Raw genomic sequence first — 19,952 nt, forward strand, 5'->3', positions numbered from 1 at the left:
CTTACACTGGGTGCAGGGTTGCAGGGAGCTGCATGCTTGTGTGGCTGCGTGCTTGTGTGGCTGCCCCATTGTGTCCTCTTCGCTACTTTTGACTGAGCTCTGACACGTTATAGCTGAGTCCACTTCAATCTGCATTTTAGGTTAAGTTCCCCAGACTATTCTCTCCAGTTATTTATGATGGACCAAGACATATGTAAGATTAAACTTTCATTTATTGAGACTTGATTATGTGCAAACACTGGGTAACTGCTTCACATCCATTATCTCACTCAGTTAAGTGGTTCCAAATCCCCTGTCCAATCTGTTCACTTTTGTCCTCATACCAACTGGTAGTTAAGAGGTACCCACAAGCTCTATCAATATCTTAAGTCTCCCTTGCTATATGAAATTGTAACTGGGATTCAGTGTTTTCTGAGGTGACCCTGGACAACCTGTGTATATAAAGAACCTGATATGTGTGATACCCTTTGTCATTGTCAACATTAATTTTTGTCCAAAGGTAGAATCTTCTACCCTACTCAGAAACACAGTCCCCCTGTAAGAATGATGTTTGGTCCAAAATCTTTGCCAGGTGATAGCCCTGCTCCCATGGTCAGGTCTCAGATAAGAGCTGCTTCATTCCCAAGTGTCAACCCTGTTAGACTGAAGCAATGCCTGTAGCTCTGTTCCACTGTTTGGGAGTCCCCACCCTAGTGATGGTGAACCTTTTAGAGCTTTCAATGACGCAAACCTCCCACATGTGCCATAGGTTCACCACCGCTGCCCTACCCTGTAGTAGACATTGCCTCTGCTTGGGAACCATTCCATATTGAAACTCTTCTCCCATCAAACACCTGACACTTGCCATGTTTGCCTGCGGGGCCCCCTTGATCCCCACTGAAGTAGCCCTAGTGGCCAGGTCAGTTTTCCAGCATTTGCCCTCTTTCAGACAGCAGGTGTTGTGAAAAGATTTCACAGGTTGCAAAAGGATCGAAGTTAGTGAGGCTTCTAACAAAAAGATACAAGTGGGTTTGGTTGGCTTTTGATACTATCAATAACTGTGGCAATTTTAAACTGTACCAACTTAGCTAATCTGGAAGTTTCCCAGAATCCCCATCCCTTTATGGTTCTGGGTACAGTTTGCTAAAAAACACACTTGGGCAAGGTTTGGAAGGCAGAAAGAAAGCAGGAGACATGGCTCTGAAAAGCACTGCAGTTACAGGTGGTGAGGTAAATGCAGAGGTGCTGGGTGGTTAATTATCCTCTCTTTTCTGCTGCACATCCAGCTTTTTTCCTGTCAGGTCTACTGACCAGCAGCAACCACAAGCTCCTTCCAGGGACTAGCTGCAAACTCCCAGGGTAATAGTGCCATAGAGGCAGCAACCTTTCCAGACTTCCACCAGCCTCCTCCTGGCGCACCTCCCTTCTCCGTTTCCCTGAGAGCCCCGATTTGTTGACCTGTGCCAGGACTCAGCGAAGACTAAGTAACAAGTTCTCTTCTCTAATTTTAGCGATAAAGTCTGATCCAAAAAATATTCTTTTTAAAAAATGCTAACTTGCTTTCCTAGAATTTAACAAATATTCATTCAGAAATCTAAAAGTAGTGTTTTATTTATTTATTTATTTATTTAGCGTTCTAGGGCTTTTCTGAAATCTCTATGTAGCAGGTAGAGTCCCACCCCGATCCTACCCCTATTTTAACCATTTTTGTGGGACTAAGGGATAGTATTTCTGTAATTTTTTATGTCCTTTGTTTTAAAGCTTTAACAAGGGATAATTTGTAAAATGACTTCTCAGTCGAATATGTAATCATGAGCAATTTGCTTGGTGGGAAGTAGGGAATGGCAGGCATCTTTAAATGAGTTAAAGATACCCTAATTACTTATACCTGCAAAAGCTGTCACTTCTATAAGGTGTGTAATTAGCAGCCGGAATGTGCCCTGGGAAATGTGATTGTTTAGATAGAGGACATAGCCAGAGGCCACCCAGACTGGGGCTCTCCCACTGTGTACATGAGCACAGCCAGGGCTCCGTCCTGGCTGGCCGCATATTAAGGCAGACTGCAGCCTGAATGCAAAGTGTGTGGTCAATTGAACCCATACTCATTGTTCCAATGAGCAAGGCAGGTGTGAGCTTTTTAAAAAAAAAAAAAAAAAAAAATTGGGTCCTTTTTTGTTTGTGATTATTTTCTGCTTTTCTAGCGGTTCTCAGCCTCAGGTGTCCATTAGAATCACCAGGGATACTTAAACAAATTGATGCCCACACTGCACCCTAATTAAATCAGACTTTCTGTGACATCAATTTTTAAATCATCCTTGGTGATTACAATGTGCTACACATTTGAAAAGCAGTGATTCTCAAACTTTCGCTGCATCACAATCTGCTGGAAGGCTGTTAAAATAGGGGTTGGTGGGTCCCTATCTCTAGATTCAGGAAGGTGAGGAGTGGGACTGTCCAAAACTTCACATTTTTTAATTTTAAGGATACGCTGCCAGCACTCACAGTAAATTCCTTTCAGAGTTAGAGTAACTATATTTTGCACGCATGGTAGGCATTGTGTCAAAATGTCACTGGCTCATTTGACGATTTTTACAAAGCTGTTTCTTATATTTCAGGTCATTCTCAGTGCCACACCTCAAACTCATGGGCGCCTGCCCCATTATGATCACATAATCCGGTTTATTTCTCTCTGGGCTCTGTTCCTCTCTTCTACTTGCATATAAGCGTCACAAAGGCAGAAACCATGTCTTAACCTAGAGCTTAGCACATGGCAAGCACCCCACGGACACTTGCAAAATGCAAATTCACAAAGCAACCCCATGGAGGAGGAAACATGGTCAACATTTCACAGACCAAGACATAAAAGATGAAATAACTTCCTTCAGATTACAATGAAAGAATTAAAGAGTCAACTGTGTCCTGGGCAGAGATGGGCTCTCAAACTACTCCAAGAATTGATCACCAGCCTTAAATATAGTTCGTATCGGATTTCCAGCAACAAACTGAGTTATTCATCTAAGTAACCAACTATCTTTGCCTTACTGACACTGGATTCAAAGCTTAATTTTTCAAAAAACGATCCAGTGTCAAAATTTAGTGGCCAAACTATATCAACAGTAGTAATTTTTTTCCTATTAAAAAAAACTCTGACAAGCTGGGGAGAGTACCTGGCTGTAGCTGAAATGGAAGGATTGGTTGAGGGGTTCTTGCAATGGGCCACACAGTGAGACCCTGTCTCAAAAAAAAACCAAAAAACAAAACCAAAAAAACTTTGTAACAACTTACAAGCCCCAAAACAGGTTAAGATTTCTATCTCATATAAAATTATTACACCAAAACCTCTTAATACCAAATTTTTATATTTAGAGGAAGAAAAGCTACATGGAAACAAGTGAATTTAAATGGTCTGATTTTATTTAGTACACCAGTACAACTTAATAAATTAATATGTACAGTTACAAAAAAATGTTGGGTGCTAAGAAAAATGCTTCTGGATGTACAAAGTTTATGCAGAATTTTTCAAACAGTTTGACGTAATTTCCAAAATCAGAAGTGTGGCAACATCCCATTATTGGAGGAAATTGGAGTTTCCTAATTCATGATTCAGTTTTGACTGTATAGTTTTCAATCACCACTTCAGTTCCTGAAAGCCACACCTGAAATGAGACCTGACAGCTAAGAAACCACCTGCTATGGTCTCCCAACTGTACAGATGAGGAATCTACGTGCTTGGCCAAAGACGACAAAGTTAATCAGACATGGTATCCGGGTTAGTTTTCACACGTGCTCCGGGGCAGGGGCAGGGAGTGATAAATAAGGCACACATATCACACGGAAGTCGAGTAATACTTGAAAGACCCTGATGTTCCTTTCTGCTTAAGGTAGGATTAATTCCTGGTATGTTTTTGTAGTTCACAAACTAAGTGACTGAGCTCATCAGAGTGTCTGTTCCTGTTTGAAATTCATCATCAGCAGAAAATGATTACACGTTAGCACTATCTATAGAAGCATCAACATGAGCACAGGACAGTTCATTTCTCTTGGCAGGTCATTCCCACCAGAGTCAGCATGTACCCTGTTCTCTTCTGAGCAATCACTTTGCTCAAGAGCAGTGTGGATTATTTCTGGGACATCAGAGTTCCACATAGCAATGAGATTTCTCATCATATCAGGAATATGCCTAACAATGCACTTATAAGTAAAATAAATATTGTATTTATTTTATGCCATTTCTGGCATAAAATTTTTTTAATTTTCTTAGTCTAAAGCTGCTGCCAAGTTAAAAAAAAAGTCCATATAGATTGTTTTCATTTAAACCTCTGATGAGTGTGTGCAGCTTTTATTAATTAGTAATAGAACACTCACTTTCTAACAAGTCATTTTTCTAATCACAGGAGCCATTCCCAAAATAATCTTCTGGGTATCAGTGTATTTTCAAAACTTTATATATACATAGCAAAGCTGTCTTTATAAAGGAATTTTTCAATTCTTACTTAAGTGATTCTAATTTCTTGCTACTTGCAGCACTGCCGAAGACTAAGAGCCTATCTTTTTTCTGCCTTTCTCCAGGGCAACATTTCTCTGCAGGAGTGCACGTCTGGTGGGCTGCATGTTACGGAGATTCATTAAATGTGCTCTATGGATATACTTATTCAGAACAGGTCTCCCATTTCCAAGCTCATTTTCTGGTGTAGATGCTTTAACTTTTGGTAGTGACATAAAACTGTGATACGCTGAAAGCACTGCTACTGGCCATAAAGACTTACTGACCCATTTCTGAAGTACAATTTCGTCAGCATTATCAACAAACAAAAACTGAGATACAGAAATATTCACTCTGATGTGGCAAAATCACCCATGCATTTCATTTACTTAACCTGCAGCGTTTCACTCCTCTCATTACTGATTTTGCTTCCTTCTATCTTATTCTGATTTTCAAAGAATATGCAGAATATAAGGAAACTCCATTTCTTTGACCATTTCACTTTGGACTTTCTTCCTTAGTCATTAAATTGTAGCATGGAGAAACCGTGGTGTCGCCTTGCTATCCCTTCTTCTGATTTTTGAGACAGAGTCTTGCTGTGTATTCCAGGCTGGCCTGAACTTGCGGTATCTTCCTTCCTCCTGAGTGCTGGGATGACAGGCATGCACCACACCTCTTTCCTTTTAATGTCACACTCGAACTCAGCATGAAGTGTAACAGAAATGGCACACTGAATGAACATGAGCATTCTAATAATGGCGAGACTGAAGAGACCGGCACAGTGAGGGAACTGCAAGCACTGACAAAGCAATGGATTTTCTTAAGTTTAGAGCCACAAAGCTGATGTCAGTGTTCACAGAAAGGGCTAATTTTACTCAGTTTAATAACTAAGTTAAAAAAAAGAAACTTTTTAATAAAGAATTCTAATGAATGAGGTAGATAATGCTGTAATCAGATACCAAACTAGGTTTAGGATATGAAAATGAAGAAATTAAGGGAAAGAGAGTACTTCCTTTAAATTCAGATGGGTAATTCAGAACACTTCCAATTCAAAGTTCTAAGCATGAAATCCAGATAAAAAGTTATGGGCTTGCTTTTCTACTTGAGGATAAACTCAGCAGTTGATGAACAGATCCACACTCTTAATGGAACAGCAAATCATAAAGCAGTTGTCACTGGAAAGCCAAGGCCCTTTCATCTGATATTTCCATCCATTTATTCAGGATCTGAATTCCTGAAGGCTTCTTCAGCATTTAACTAATTCTTTGTTGCTTGAAGGGGCTAGGACTGTTTCTCCACACATGAACTGATCCTAAGAGAGAATAAAAAATGACATTAACCACTCACTTTCTGTATCATAGATATATTAATGTTACTTTCATTTTTCTACATAATCAATCCAGCCTTTAGTTTTTCCACTGCTGTATTCATTCAAGTTCAAAGAGCAATATCAGTATTAGAATTAGAATCTTTTTTTGCTGGTTTTTTTTTTTTTTTTCTGGTACCAGGAATCAAACTCACGACCTCGTGCTTGCTAGGCAGGCACTGTGCCGCTGAGCTAAATCCCCAGCCCCTAGAATTAGAATCTTAAAAGTATGTTTTTATTATTTAATAAGAAGCACCTTTTCTTATAAGCACGCTCATCTTCTCAGCATTTTCTCATGTAACTACTTACCAGAAATAACAAAAAGGCAGCATGTGTTTTAAGTTTCTGTATTAATTACTTCAATATTTGGGCATTCAAATATACATCCTCTCCAAAATAATTAGTGCTTCCAACTAAAAGGGATAGGTCTTTATGCTCTGTGTCTCTGGCTCTCTCTCTCTGGCTACCCTTCATCTCCTGCAATTTGATCTCTAAGGATCAGCACTATTCTGTACCTTTTGCTCTCTCGTACCCACTACCCAGAACCCTGCTGGGCCCTTTCGAATTTATGGTGCATCATCAGCATAGTGCTCCCTTTCTCAACCTCTTCTTTACAATGTCCCTTTGCCACCAACATCTGGAAACATTTTGGGTTGACACAAGTTGGAGTTTCTATTAATACCTACTTGGTAGAATCCAAGGATGCTGCTAAACATCCTATGTGCAGGACAGACCTGCACAATGAATCTTTACACCTAAAATATCAACAGTGCTGAGGTTGAGATGAAGCCATACTCCAAGGAGAGTTTCCCCAAGGCCCCCCTCTAGTAGTGTCTATGTTGTCAGAGCCCTAGTACCAGAAGGCTTGGCAGTGGGGACTGGGTACTCCTTTTTTCTCACCATTTTCCTTTCTTCTCTAAAAATCCACCAACTTTGAATCTTACCTCATGAGACTACAGCAACATTATTCCTCTCTGTTTCTGTCCTCCACCTACCCTGGATCCCATATTCCAATTCCTCCGGACCTCCACTGTATTCCTCCTACCACCTTCTCTCTTGATGTTCTCTTTACCTTGTTCAACTTCCAACTCGATTATCACAACCAGAACTTGTTTCTTTTTCAGTCAGCTTTGCAGATTCTTCATCACCTCCATCACCTTTTAATCCTTGAGTATCCCAGGTCTCCCCTCTTTCTATATCTACACTGAAAGTTCTGGTGATCTCACCTGATCTCCTGGCTCTCCATGCTATCTGTTGCTGATAACTCCTAATTAACACTCCCAGCATTTTCTCTTTCGAACCCCAGACAAGCATATTAACTGACTTCTCCACAACTCCACTTGCATGATAAGATCTCTCAAACTTAGTACATCCAACTCCCCCTGTACAACTACAGTTACCTCCCCTCAACTGACGGTAACTCTGCTTCCAGTTAGGCCACACATGTTGAAATCATCCCCGACTCTTCTCACCAGCTATACTCAACCAGTAAGAAAATCCTTATCATTTGAAGTATATTCTCTCTTCTTACTACCTCACTGCCGAGGCATGGTCCAAGCCACCATTTCTAGCTTAGATTCACAGAGCAGCCTCCTACTTCATTTCCCTGTTTCTTCACTCCCCGAGTCTACTCCGAACTGAGTAGCCAGAAACATTCTTCTAAAATTCAAGTGAGAACATGGCAATCCTCTGTTCACAAATCTCTAGTGGCTCAGTGTAACATTCACAGCAAAGGCCAACACCCTTAAAGTGGCCCTTCAACCTCTCATTGATCTGCCCAGCTCTATTTATTTCATTTCGGACAACTCTCACTCATTTGCTCTGGTCACGTTGGTGCTGTTTTTGTTCCTTGACAAAACCAAGTATGTTCCCACTGAGGGCTCCTTCACTTGGTGTTCTCTTCGCTCAACTCTTTCACCTCTCACACACACGGCTCACTCCCTTATTTCTTTAATTAGCAAGACCTTTCTCAGTGAGGCCTGCCACGGTCACCTTGTTTAAAATTACAACTGTCTCCCAGACCAGCACTCCTGATTTCCCTTGTCCTATTCGCTTTTTGCTCCAGACGGCATTCTACATCAAGAATGAACTAAATTTACATTATAGTCGAAACTGCGGCCTATTTCTCATGAAGTTCCGTGTTTCAACCTTACCTGCTCTCCTCATAATCTTAAGAGTTAAGTCCTTACTTAGGACTTCATTCAAAGTATTGACAAAACTTTGAGTGAGGGTGGGCAGTAAAAACATTTAGTTCATTGCTACTGTCAACATCAACATCTTTGAGTGAAAGGCAAGAGGACAACTTAAGACTAAACTGAAATTATAAAACAGAAACTTGGAATTATACCTCAAACAAGATAATGCAGAGTTATCTGTATAACTCAAGCAAGAAATCACAGTTGCTCCCACCAAAATGTGTTTTCAGGAGCTCTAAACAAATTTAATTACACATTCGAGAATGGAAGAATATAGTATCAATAAAATAAACTTTATGATTTTTTTCATTTATAATAGTCAATGTTCATTAAAGATTAGTTTATTACCTTCTCCAAAGTTAACGAGTTACACAGCAAACAAATTTTGATTTCTGATATGGATGGTTATTAACCATTTTACAAGTATGTTTTAAAAGAATACCACTTTACCTAGCACACTGTTAAGAAACCTTCACCTAATTTCACAGCCAGGTGGCTCTAGGTCCTTCTATAACCTCATAACCCTTTTGCCCCTTTTAAAATGTGTATCTCTTACTTTGTCATAAATCACTTTTATAATGAGAGAGCAGCTAGGACACGTTGCCACGTCTTCTCCGTTCTCCAAATCTTCCTATAAGAAAATCAATCAAATAACGTGTGGTCAGCATAGCCTGCCCTTGGTCATCTCCTTCCTCCAAATCTCGTCCACCCCCACGGGCAAGCAGACTGCCTTCCCCGCTCCCCAGGAGAGCTCAGAGGAGTCTCCCCAGCCCCCGCTGCACGAAAACACTTAGTGGAAACACCCAGAAGCGAGGCGAGGGTCGGTCATCTCGAAACTCCTGGCAAATAAAAACGAGCCTCCTTTCCCACTTATTCTAGCAAAGGACTCTTTAAAAGGGGCTGGTGCGGTCCAGGAGACAGATGTTCACTGTCACCCCTCCCAGGCCAGAACGATGTGTCCTGAGAAGTCAGGGTATTGATTTTAGGCGAAGGAAACGAGGATGTGGACGACTCAGAGCAGCGAGGGCGACTGAACCGCGCCAAGCAACAGAGCAAAGCAAGAAGGTGCCCAGCCCGGTGAGTTGCCGGGCGGGGCCCTGAAGTTACCTTTGTGATGGAGAAGTTATCCCCACAAGGGCAGGGGTAGAAATATGTCTCCGAGTCCTCGTCATATTGAAAGTCCTCGATCTCCACCTCGTCGTGGAATACTGCCATGGTCTAGGGGCCGGCGAAGGGTGACGGCCGCGCGGTCTGACACCGCCTCCTCGGGTCTAGCGTAGCTGCGGCTGGGCTCAGCGACGTCACCACGCACGGGTGCAAGAAGCGCCGCTTCCGGCGCACAAACAATGACGCAAACCAGGCCGTGGCCGCCAAATGGGTGACCGGGTCGCGGTCACCATGGCGACGGCGGAGCTAGGGGCAGAGGTTCTGGAAAAATGGCGCCTCCGCTCAGCAATGTCGAGCACCGCGACCAATAGGATGTGGAGTTTGTCGTGCGGTTGTACGTCACGGTCTGAGACGCTGAGGCTCCTAGGAGCCGAGGCGGGATTTGGCCCAGGAGTGCGCGATGGGAGTATGTGATGTTCCTTTCCCTGTGTCACGTTGCTGACCTGAGAGAGGCCTTAAATAGCTGGCTGAAGTCTGACAAGCGGCAAAGCAAGGGCACTGCTTTGCTCGGTCTCAGGCGGCAGCGGCGGGAGATGCTCGGCGTGTTCTCCGTCCCTTCCTGTTGACCGACTAACAGCTCTGGTGGAATTTCACTTCATCAGGTGACCTTGAGGTCAGGGGGGCGTCCAGTTTGCGGTAGTTCCAGGGTGCAGGTACTACCTGCCAACCTCTTCCTCTTCCAGACATCTTCAGATACCCTAAATTGTGTTACTGTGGGGACCAAGACCTGGAGGGCAGAGACTGAGCCCAGTCCTGTATTGCTAGGCAGATCACGTTGTTCACTACGATGATATGTATTAACAGTAATAACATCACTTTTTTTTGGTTGGGAATTCGTGTGTCAGATATTATGCTAAATATAATTCTCCCGTTAACCCTGGGTGTTTTAAATTCCATTTTATTAATCTTTAAACTGAGGTCCAGAGAGTAGACACTTTGACCAAGATCACATACTTACTAGATATGAGCCTTTCCCCATAGGTCAGAAGCAAATTACCTATGCGAATCCCAATTCCTTCTGTAAAAGGAATGGAATGGGGGTGGGTATCAACGTGAGTCTTCTCTGAACTTTGAAGCTGAATGCAATCTGTCTGGAAAGCAGCGTTAGTGCTTGTTTGGTACAACCAGATACCATGGAGTATTGCTCCATTACTAGACAGTTGTTCATATCTTAGTAGAAAAGGAATGAAGTGAGTGAAAAAAGCACTATTGAAAAATGGTCTGGGCTCAGAATCTGACTTGGTTGTAAATTAGCTCTGGGAATTGGAGTTTATATTTTTGGTCCTTATTTTCTCTTCTGAGATCGGGCTAGAGATGATTACATAATCCTTTTCAAATCTTAACATTCTTCTTTTGCATGGAAATTAAGAGTTTTACTTGGTTCGGCAATCACATATAACTTAATTTACATTATGTATACTTAATTCATTCCTCTGCTTATGTACACACACTCAAGTGTTTGTGAAAATTGCCAGGTGTGTGGACCTGATGGGATTTTTCCTTTCAGACATCACTGTGGTTACCCTTCAGTAAGTTTCAGATGTTTCCTAATTGCCAGGTAGACCTCCAACAGAGTTTGTGAAATCTTTGAGCCAACCTTTTGTAAACTCCTTTAATATAACTTCTGGACTTTTCTCCCAGACTCCTCTACTCGTTTCAGGATTCCAAACTTTAAAAGAGCTTCTCTCAGTTGGAGTTTCAACTCAGTCTGAACAAAACTGGCAGTTTTGGCTGAGTCTGGTGGCACACACCTATAATCCCATCACTTGGGAGGCTGAGGCAGAAGGATCGCTGCAAGTTTGAGGCTAGCCTGGGCTACGAAGTAAGTTCAGGGCCGGCCTGAACTGCATAGCGAAACCCTGTCCCAAAAAAGACAAAAAATAAAAATAAAAAACAAAAAAAACCCTGGCAACTCAAAGGGACTACCTGAGAAGTGTCTGTGGGTACAGAGATGCAGGGAACTGGATGAAACAAGCATAGATTTTCTACACCACAGTGCTTATTCTGTCGAGACCTGGATTTGGGGGCTTTTTGTAGGCATTCCATACTGTTTTCACGTTTTCCATTTGTTGCCTGCCACCGTGTCTGCTGCTGCTGGTTCCTCTGTGATTCTGCCAAGTTTGTACTTGCACTGTTCTGAAAAAACTAAAACCATAGCTAAACATGTAATAAAGCTTTTTCCTTTTGTTTTGTTCCGACTCCACAATGCTTTTAAAGAAAACACTAAACTGACTACCAAACTTTCCTTTTATTCCTAAAAGAGAATAGAAACATCTTATAATGACACATTCTTGGACTTGAGAGTATGACAAGAGCATATTTACTAGTATCATACAGAATCACTTGCTACAAGTTTATTTTACATAAGTGTTGACATTGCTTATATGGATGGTAACAGCAAAATTCTTACTATAGGATCAGATTTAGAACTTGATCATAATTATGTCATAGCAACTATATTTGATGAGTTGTATAACTCTCCAGGGAGAGCTGCTTTTTGACATCATCAAACCACTACTTCGGTGGGTTTGGCAAAGAAAGGAAAAAGTTAGTATGTGAGGATTGATTTTTAGTGACGCTCTGGCTTGCCAGCTACTTCCACAGATACTATTCTATTTATTCTTCCCTGCAAACAGTGAGATAGTGTGGGTACTGTTAAAGTGGTAAAAGGTGGCTTGCCCAAGATACACCAAACAAACAGACCCCTATGCCACTTGCTTACTACCCAGGTTCCCTTGCCAGGTGCTGGGAGTTGCTTTTTTTTCCATGGTTCTAAATTGACAGGTACCACAATTGCTTTGAAAATTTACTACTTTATTTCAGGACAGTCTCCATGAAGCATTCTCGGTTTTTCTCTCACTCACTGCTCTCTCAGATCCCAAATTCCCTCTTTCACTCTTGATCCTGGATAATTATTCTTCACACAGTAAGCTGGGTAATCGTTTAAAAATACAAATTAGATCATGTTTTTTCCTGATTTATTTAGTTGCTTCTCAGTGCCTTTAGGGTGAAGTTCATACCCTTCCCTGGCCTGCTGTGATGGGGACATGTCTGCTTACTCAGCTTTAATTCACATTACTCTCACTCAGTTTACTGCTTTCCAGCCACACCAGTTTGATTCCTTTACCTGCCAGGCTTGGATTTTGTTGGACCTTCCTTCTTGCTAATCCCTCTGCCAGAATGTTTTCTCCTGAACATCTGCGTAGCTACCTGGGATTGGTCTGGTCTCAGCTCAGGTGTCATCACTTTTGGAGAGGCCTTCCCTGGTACTCCTCCACTCAAGCCATTTCTACCACCTCTATCGAACTCATTCTCCTTGTAATAATCTCATTAATTATCTGTTTAGTGTTTTCTCTGTATAAAAGCTTCAGGGTGGCAAATATGTAACTATCGTTCTAGCCTTTGGCTATGTTTTTATTTCTTTAGCAAGTGCAAGTGCAGCTTGAGCAGAAGCATGAGACAGATCACCAGTGGCCAGGCAAGGAGGATGGCCGGTATATGGCAGGATGAAAACAGTATGAAAGGGAATTTTGTGTGGATTGCCTGAGTCGGGAGGCGTTATGAAGGGCCAAAGAAGCTGAACAAGAGAAGCAGTGAAATAATCAGAAAAGAGAAGTGGCAAGACGGGGTGCCTGCTGATTATAATGAGCCTTTGCTTTTGCAGCCAGGACTTACTAGGACTTTTTCTCAGTTTCCCACATTTTTCTCACATATTATCTCTGCCATTCCAGGAACTTCGTGAGCATTTCAGTATATGGAAAGTCTGTCCATCTTCTGGTTGATACTAGTAAAGTACAACGGCCAAAATATTCTGCATTAGTCAGCCAGCCATACACTTAATGACTCCTGAAATCTCATGGACTCCTAAAGTAAGTTTTACCTTCTTCCTTTCGGTCATTAACACACCGTTTTTGGTTTAGCGCATTTCAGTGGTTAATACATCATTTTTGGTTTAGTGCTTTAAAAAGAGAGAAACTACGGTAGTCTTACATGAAAGGGTGATTATATTTTTTCATTTATTAGAAAAATAACCAATAGCGTGTTCATAATGATGCTGAATCATAGTGTGTCCAGAAGAAATAGATCTTTTATCTGAAGAGTAGTTATGAAGCAGTGGGCTTTTTGGTATCATTTGATTATAGTTGAATAAGACATCCGGCTTACATCTCTACCTGATTTCTTTTCTGTCTCTGCCTTTTAGGATATAAGCTGAGAGGCTTTTTGTTTTCTTGCCTGTATTACCAATGGCTAAGCAGGCCAGTGCCTGCATCCTGTCGGGCTCTTAATAACTAGTGAATGAAGGACTAGGTTAGTGAACACTAATCTTTATTAATTAGCTTGACTTTCTTCTTAACTCAATTTATTACAATTATGTAATGCCTTGTAAAGAACTCAGAAGAAAAGTGTTCACATAAAATTTTTATTCTCCAAGTAATTAAGATAGGAAAAGATCGGTATGACATTGTAGCATGTTAAATGTGGCTGTTTGGGCCTAAGAAATAATTAAAAATTGGCATAAGAAAATAGTATTTAGAGGAAACAATATATATATATAATCTATATATTATCTATATATAGATAATATATAGATAATATATATATAATTTGACTTCTAATTTGACTTCAGTGCTTTTCCTGATAGTCCAGTAATTTTTTTTCTGTTTTTCTTTGTTAGTACAAGTTTGTGGTACATGTGAGGAATGATTACATTCCATGTGAGGAATTGGTACTCGTTCCTAATAAATCTTTTTTTGTTTGTTTGTTTTTGGTTTTTTTTCCGGTATCGGGAATCGAACTCACGACCTTGTGCTTGCCAGATAGGCATTGTGCTGCTGAGCTAAATCCCCAGCCCTCCTAATATATCTTAATTCCTTTTTTCATTTTTCCCTTCCCTCCTATCCCCTCCACATCTTGATCTCCTTGCTTTTTTTTTCCCTTTATACATATTTGCAATAATAATGTTCACATTCCTTCTGCAGAGTTAGTACATGTATATAACACATCTTAATTCTTTTTTCATTCCCTGTCTCTCCATCTCTTGGTTCCCTTCCTCTTTGAAAATCTGTCTTCCTACTTTCTGTTTGGAGATTATTTTTTACATAAAAGCACTGCACTGATGTACATATTTAAAGTTAGCCATTAAGTGACTGTACTGAGAAACGCCTCTTTTCTCTACTATAGTTTAAAAAAAATCTTCATAATAGAAAGAAAACATTTCATTTTTGTGCCAGTGTGATGTCTAATTTAAAGAAATTGTACCATAACTCAAAAGTTACTCTACTTTAAATGTGCTTCCAAAATTTGTGTCAGAATATATTTAAAATTCAAGGACTAAATTCTTCCCAAGGTTTGCAGCATTTGTAATATCTTCTATGCACTTTTGTTTTTCTTTTTCTTTTTTTACTTTTATTAGTACATGTTGCAGTAGACAATAATTATATTCACTGTAGGGGATTGGTACATGTACATAACACATTTCAGTTCCCTCCTTTTTTCCCCCTCTCTCCTCTCCTCTACTTTTTATTTTTCCAGCAGCTGAGAGTCCAGTAGTTTTAAGAAGTGAAATGTTAGGAAGCCTTTCTGTATGTATTTTTAACTTTTTATTGAATTATAACAGTCAAAGAGAAAAGTACATAACTTCTAAGAGGACGGTTGATGAATTTTTCAAAATACAACTACCTAGGCCTGAAGAAATAGCATTGTTGTGGCCACCCCCCAAGGGTAATGGCTTACTTGATTTCTAACATCATAGATTAATTTTTCCTTTTGTATTTTATGTGGTTGGAATTAAAGAATATGTGCTCTTTCATTCAAAATATTTGTCATATTCAGTTATATTACTGTAAAAAGTTGCAGTTTACTCATTGTCATTGCTGTGTATTTGTTTACTCTTATTAATAGCCTTTTGCATAATCTAGTGGGGGCTACTGTGAAGAGTAATGATAATATTATGTGTTGGTTTTTTAGTATTTGGGATCTTAAGTTTTTTATGTTTGGGAATCTCAGTAAATTTGTCTGCCTCTTGCATTTGCTCTAAGAAGAAATAGTAAGGACTGTATGGCCCTCATCAGATGGAACACAATTATCAGTAGTTGTAAATCTGCTCTCCCCTTCTGTAATAGCATAGTCACATAAACTTAGTTACAGATTTTGGAAGCCAAGAGAGAACATAGCTATAGTCACAGGCTGCATAATAATGTTTCAGTCAACAAAGGACTGCACATGCATCCCGTACGATTACAGTGGAGTTGAAAAATTGCTGTCACCTAGTGACACTGTAGCCATCAGAACATCAGACCACAATTTGTGTGTTTTTTTGTTTTGTTTTGTTTCTTTTTTTTGTTTTTGTCTTTTGAGACAGGGTCTCACTATGTAGTTGAGGGGGATCTTGAACTCACTGTATAGCTCAGGCTGGCCTCAAACTTGGGGCAATCCTCCTGCCTCAGCCTTCCAAGTGCTGGGATTACAGGCATGCCCTACCATGCCTGGCTACAACTTGTGTATGTAGTGATGCTGGTGTAAACAAACCTATTGTGCTGACCTATAAAAGTATGGCATGGGCAATTATGTATAGTACATAGTACTTGATAATAAGTGGCCATATTATTGGCTTATATATTTACTAGATCATTATTTTAGGATATGTTGTTTCTACTTACAAAATTTTTTTTAATCATAAAACAGTATGCCATATTACACTGGTAGCAGCAGCCTTATGTGTCTCATATGTACAGTGTATGGCTTGCATCAAGAGGCCGTATTGAGTAACTAACCTCCATCATCCAGGTTTGTGCAAGCATTCTTTATGGTGTTTGCCTAATGATGGGATTCCCTAATGAAGCAGTTCTCAGAATATATTCCCATTGTTAGGTGATACATGACTATATTTGATAGCACCAATAATTAACGTATTTGAATCAGCTCTGAATGGTATCAGAAATTTTGCCAGGTGAAGATCCTGATTTTTTTTTTGTTGGCAGACCAAGGCGCAATTGCACTACAGAAATCCAAACTTTTTTTTTATTGGTGTCTGAACTAGTTGATGTTTTCACCACTTTTTCTTAAAAGAGTTTTAAATTTGAGTTTTGTTTGCCAGGAAGCACCATGGCCTGCGTTGCTGTCTTGGTTCCTGGGTTGGTGGGAGGCTCTCTGGGAGCCATTTGCATGCGAGCTGCTTCGTCAAGGCTGACACGCAGTACTTTGCGCCACCTTACCCTAACCAGGTGAGTTGTCAGCCTTTGGTGTGCCTTGAAGTTTATTTTCAGAGAGACCTGATCTGCTGATGGTCGTGGGAAGCATATCAAACTCCCGAAAGAGGCAGCACTTTGGCTTAAGTAATGCATGGCATCCGTAGATCATAAAACCTCAGTTAGATGTATACATTTTCACCAACCATTTTGTAGGCTGCATGATATTATATCATATATTGGATAGCCATAATATTCCAGGGTAAACTAATTTTATTACTTGTATGAGGATAGTACTTAATAACCTAATTTTACTTTTCATTAAAGCACAATGAAATCCAAAAGGAAAACTGACCACTTGGAGAGGACTGCAAGTGTTGTCCGACGAGAGGTTTGTATGTGTGTGTGACAGGTTTTCCTGGCCACACAGTTTAAACACAGTTGGGGCGGGTTTTATGGGAAGGCATTAGATGAGGCTGGTTCACTTGAAGGACAGTCCAGGAAGTTTGTTATTTTTCTGTTCTGAAAGTTTCTGAGCAGGACATACTACAACGGATTTTAAAAGATGACAGAAATACTCACATTTGTTCTTTTGTCCTTTGAACTTGGAGTGAGTGGATTAATTTTTGGTGAAGGGAATGTAGTGGCGATTAAAGGAATCATCCTCATGAGTATGACATTTTGGGTTCTATTGTAGAGGGAGAACTTCTTTTAGAGCCTACATTTTATGAAGTGGCTTACCTTTTTTCTTTTTTTCTTTCTTTCTCTTTCCTTTTTTGTTTTCCTTGGCACCATCTCAAAGCCCTTGACCATCCCTACTTTAGAACTCCTTATTCCGTGAAGGGAGAGAGAGGAGAGTGGACGAGCTCATTACTCTTCCCATGCACAGATTTTTCCCCACCATATTCAGACTAGAGAAAGCTAATCTACCACCTGAAGGGGTGTCAAGGGCTGGGAAGTAAAGGACCCTCATCCTTTACCTCAGTGAGTAACCCTGTTTTTATTTAAAAGTATAAATTGGGTATTTGCTTTTGCTTTTTTGAGTGCTTCTTAGATATTCAGATATATTTAGCTTAGTGTTATTCCATTTAAACTAATAGTAATACTGTATTTTTATGCACATCCACAAACATGAACTGAAAGTGTATTGTCTCCGTTTAATTTTACGTATTTATTAGTTGAAGAAAACACTTTTATGGAAAGGTGTATTATTTAAGCCCTACCTTTAAAACTGATTCTACTTTCAGAAAATGACTTCGGGACTGAAGGTTTGATCAGTTTAAATTTTTTTTTTAAGAAGTCTGTAAAATTAGATCAGCAGAGTAGGTTTATGGCCATGTGGGAAAATATACTTGTCCCATGGATGCTAAATCTGAGAGTACTTGGTTCAGCACATAGGAATGCTGACTCTATAAATGTGAGGCTTATTTTTTTTTAAGTGAAAAGTTTGGTAGTTCTCAAGAAAAAGTAGTTTATTTAGCAAACATGTGCTGTATGCTTTCCTTTTGTATTTTGAGGCAGGTAGATAAATTAGAGCAAGCATTGGCCAACTTTCTTTAAAGGGCTAGATAGTAAATATTTTACATTTTGTGGGCCATATTGTCTCATTTACAACTACTAAACTATGTCTCTATAGGATGAAGGCAGCCATAGTAGTATGTAAACAAATTGGTGTGGTTATGTTCCAGTAAAACTTGATTTACCAGATCAGATTTGGCCTGCAGGTAATAGTTGCCAGAACCGGAAATAGAGTCGTCATCTCAGGATTTTGCAGGATGAAATTATTGGGGATAGGGGAAGGTATTTAGAATTATTGGGGATAGGGGAAGGTATTTAGAATTATTGGGGATAGGGGAAGGTATTTAGAGCCAAGGTTAGGGCAAAGAAAGTTAGTGTAAACTCTCATAGTATGATTGGTTGAGAATTTTAGTGCCTGGAAATCAGAAAATTATAAGGTTCAAATTCTTTTTTTTTTTTTTTTTTTTGGTTTTGGTTTTTCTCCGATACTGGGAACGACCTTGTGCTTGCCAGGCAGGCGCTTTTTGCCGCTGAGCTAAATCCCCAGCCCCAAGGTTCAAATTCTAATCATGTTATTACCTTAGAGGAAAAATTTTCCAGTTGAAGTTCTCTTTTTGTTTCTAATTTCTACTCCTCCAAACAGAATGAGAACTGGGAGATGAGGGATTGCAGAGCGCTTGATGATCTCTGGGGCCACCTCTGTACCAACTCCACCTCAGTGCCTGCAGAGCTTGCTCCTAGCCATAGAGCAACTTGACCTTGGGTTTGTGAAGTGAACAGATTCAGGTTGGGCTATAACAGTATGAACTAGATTCTCACAATCTCATCTCCCACTCTCGCCTTTAATTTGTATAGCAAGGACAGTGTACTTTACAAAACTGCCCATTTCATTTACTCTTCAGTTCAAGTCCATCGGTACTATATGTGCCGCCAAAGCGAGCACTCAGGTAGTCTAATGATAGGATGGCACTTACATTTTACAAAGAAAGATACTAAGCTTAAGAGGTATCTTAGGGCAATGATGGTGAACCTTTTAGAGACCGAGTACTAAACTCCACCCCAAAACCCACTTATTGCAGCGTGCCCACTCTGCAGTCAAACCTGAATACTGAGGTTTCAGTTTAGGAAAAATAACTCACACATTAACATCTTTTTATCTCAAAAAAGAAAACCACAATAGCATGCATGCCATAGGTTTAACACCACTGTCTTAGGGTCTTTCCAGAGGCAGAGGGAAGCTCCAGCTCAGAAATCCTAGCCCAGTGGACCTTGTTGCCGCTGCTGGGGTGGGTAGAGAATGGAGCAGAAATGGATCCAGAAATGTCCTTTCAGTGCTGTGTGTTATATTCCCTCCAGAAAGGTTATGTATTGGTGCTCTTGCGTGGGACTGTAAATGCAGGAAATGGAATTCTGAATTGATAAATGTTTGCCTGTATTCAAATTTACATTTTTTTCTTAGGATTAAAGAATAAGCCATCTGAGTAACCTTAACAATGTCAAGGAGATAAGAGTAGAAATATTGTAAAGTAGTAAGAATTGTTCGGGCAAGGCTAACATATAACTGGAGGATCAATCTGTACCTGGCCTCTGCAGAGGCTGGGCCCACTGAGCAAGATACACTCTGATTATCAATTTGTGGATGAGTTTGGCAATAAAAGTTTTAAAATTAACTACTTTTTATGCATTCATTGGTTCATTTGGAAATATGCCAGACACCAGATGCGGGTATTGAAAATGCTAGATAAACCCCTGTCCTCAGAATTTAGTGGAGCTCTGCTGTGAAGTGATTCTAGAACCAGCCATGGTAGTGCAAACCTGTAATCTCAGCACTTTGGGAGGCTGAGACAGGAGGATTGTAAATTTGAGTCCAACCTGGGCAATTTGGCATCTTGGTGAGATCATATCTCAGAATTTTAAAGAATTTTTAAAAGGACTGGGGATGGAGCTTCGTTCAGAGGCCCTGGATTCAATCCCAAGTGCCACAAAAAACAATGATTTTACGCATGTAATTGTTTTGGAAAAATATTAATTTTTTTCTACCTCTAAAGTTTGCTTTT

The 19,952-nt window shown here is 40.2% G+C and overlaps 2 protein-coding genes across 4 annotated transcripts in view; one reads left to right on the forward strand and one right to left on the reverse strand.

The window, feature by feature from the left end:
* Positions 1 to 3,371: 3,371 nt before the first annotated feature.
* Dph3 (diphthamide biosynthesis 3) lies at positions 3,372 to 9,334 on the reverse strand. The gene is made up of 3 exons (XM_005387450.2): positions 9,131 to 9,334; positions 8,580 to 8,654; positions 3,372 to 5,774 (listed from the first exon to the last, which is right to left on the reverse strand). The coding sequence occupies exons 1-3, from the start codon at positions 9,236 to 9,238 to the stop codon at positions 5,709 to 5,711; spliced, it is 249 nt and encodes an 82-aa protein (XP_005387507.1). The 5' UTR covers positions 9,239 to 9,334; the 3' UTR covers positions 3,372 to 5,708.
* A 93-nt stretch (positions 9,335 to 9,427) lies between these two features.
* The window catches only part of Oxnad1 (oxidoreductase NAD-binding domain containing 1), a 36,494-nt gene continuing 25,969 nt past the window's right edge, over positions 9,428 to 19,952 (forward strand). Inside the window, exons 1-4 of one of the 3 annotated variants that reach the window (XM_013515698.1) lie at positions 9,428 to 9,803; positions 12,922 to 13,059; positions 16,287 to 16,413; positions 16,705 to 16,768. In XM_013515698.1, the coding sequence (XP_013371152.1) occupies positions 16,295 to 16,413; positions 16,705 to 16,768 (183 nt within the window). In that variant the 5' untranslated portion in view covers positions 9,428 to 9,803; positions 12,922 to 13,059; positions 16,287 to 16,294. The remainder of the gene's footprint in view (positions 9,804 to 12,921; positions 13,060 to 16,286; positions 16,414 to 16,704; positions 16,769 to 19,952) is intronic. The other 2 variants (XM_013515697.1, XM_005387452.2) reach the window with 2 other exon arrangements.

The sequence above is a fragment of the Chinchilla lanigera genome, unplaced genomic scaffold, assembly GCF_000276665.1.
Source record: "Chinchilla lanigera isolate Chin_1 unplaced genomic scaffold, ChiLan1.0 scaffold00029, whole genome shotgun sequence".
NCBI lineage: Eukaryota > Metazoa > Chordata > Mammalia > Rodentia > Chinchillidae > Chinchilla > Chinchilla lanigera.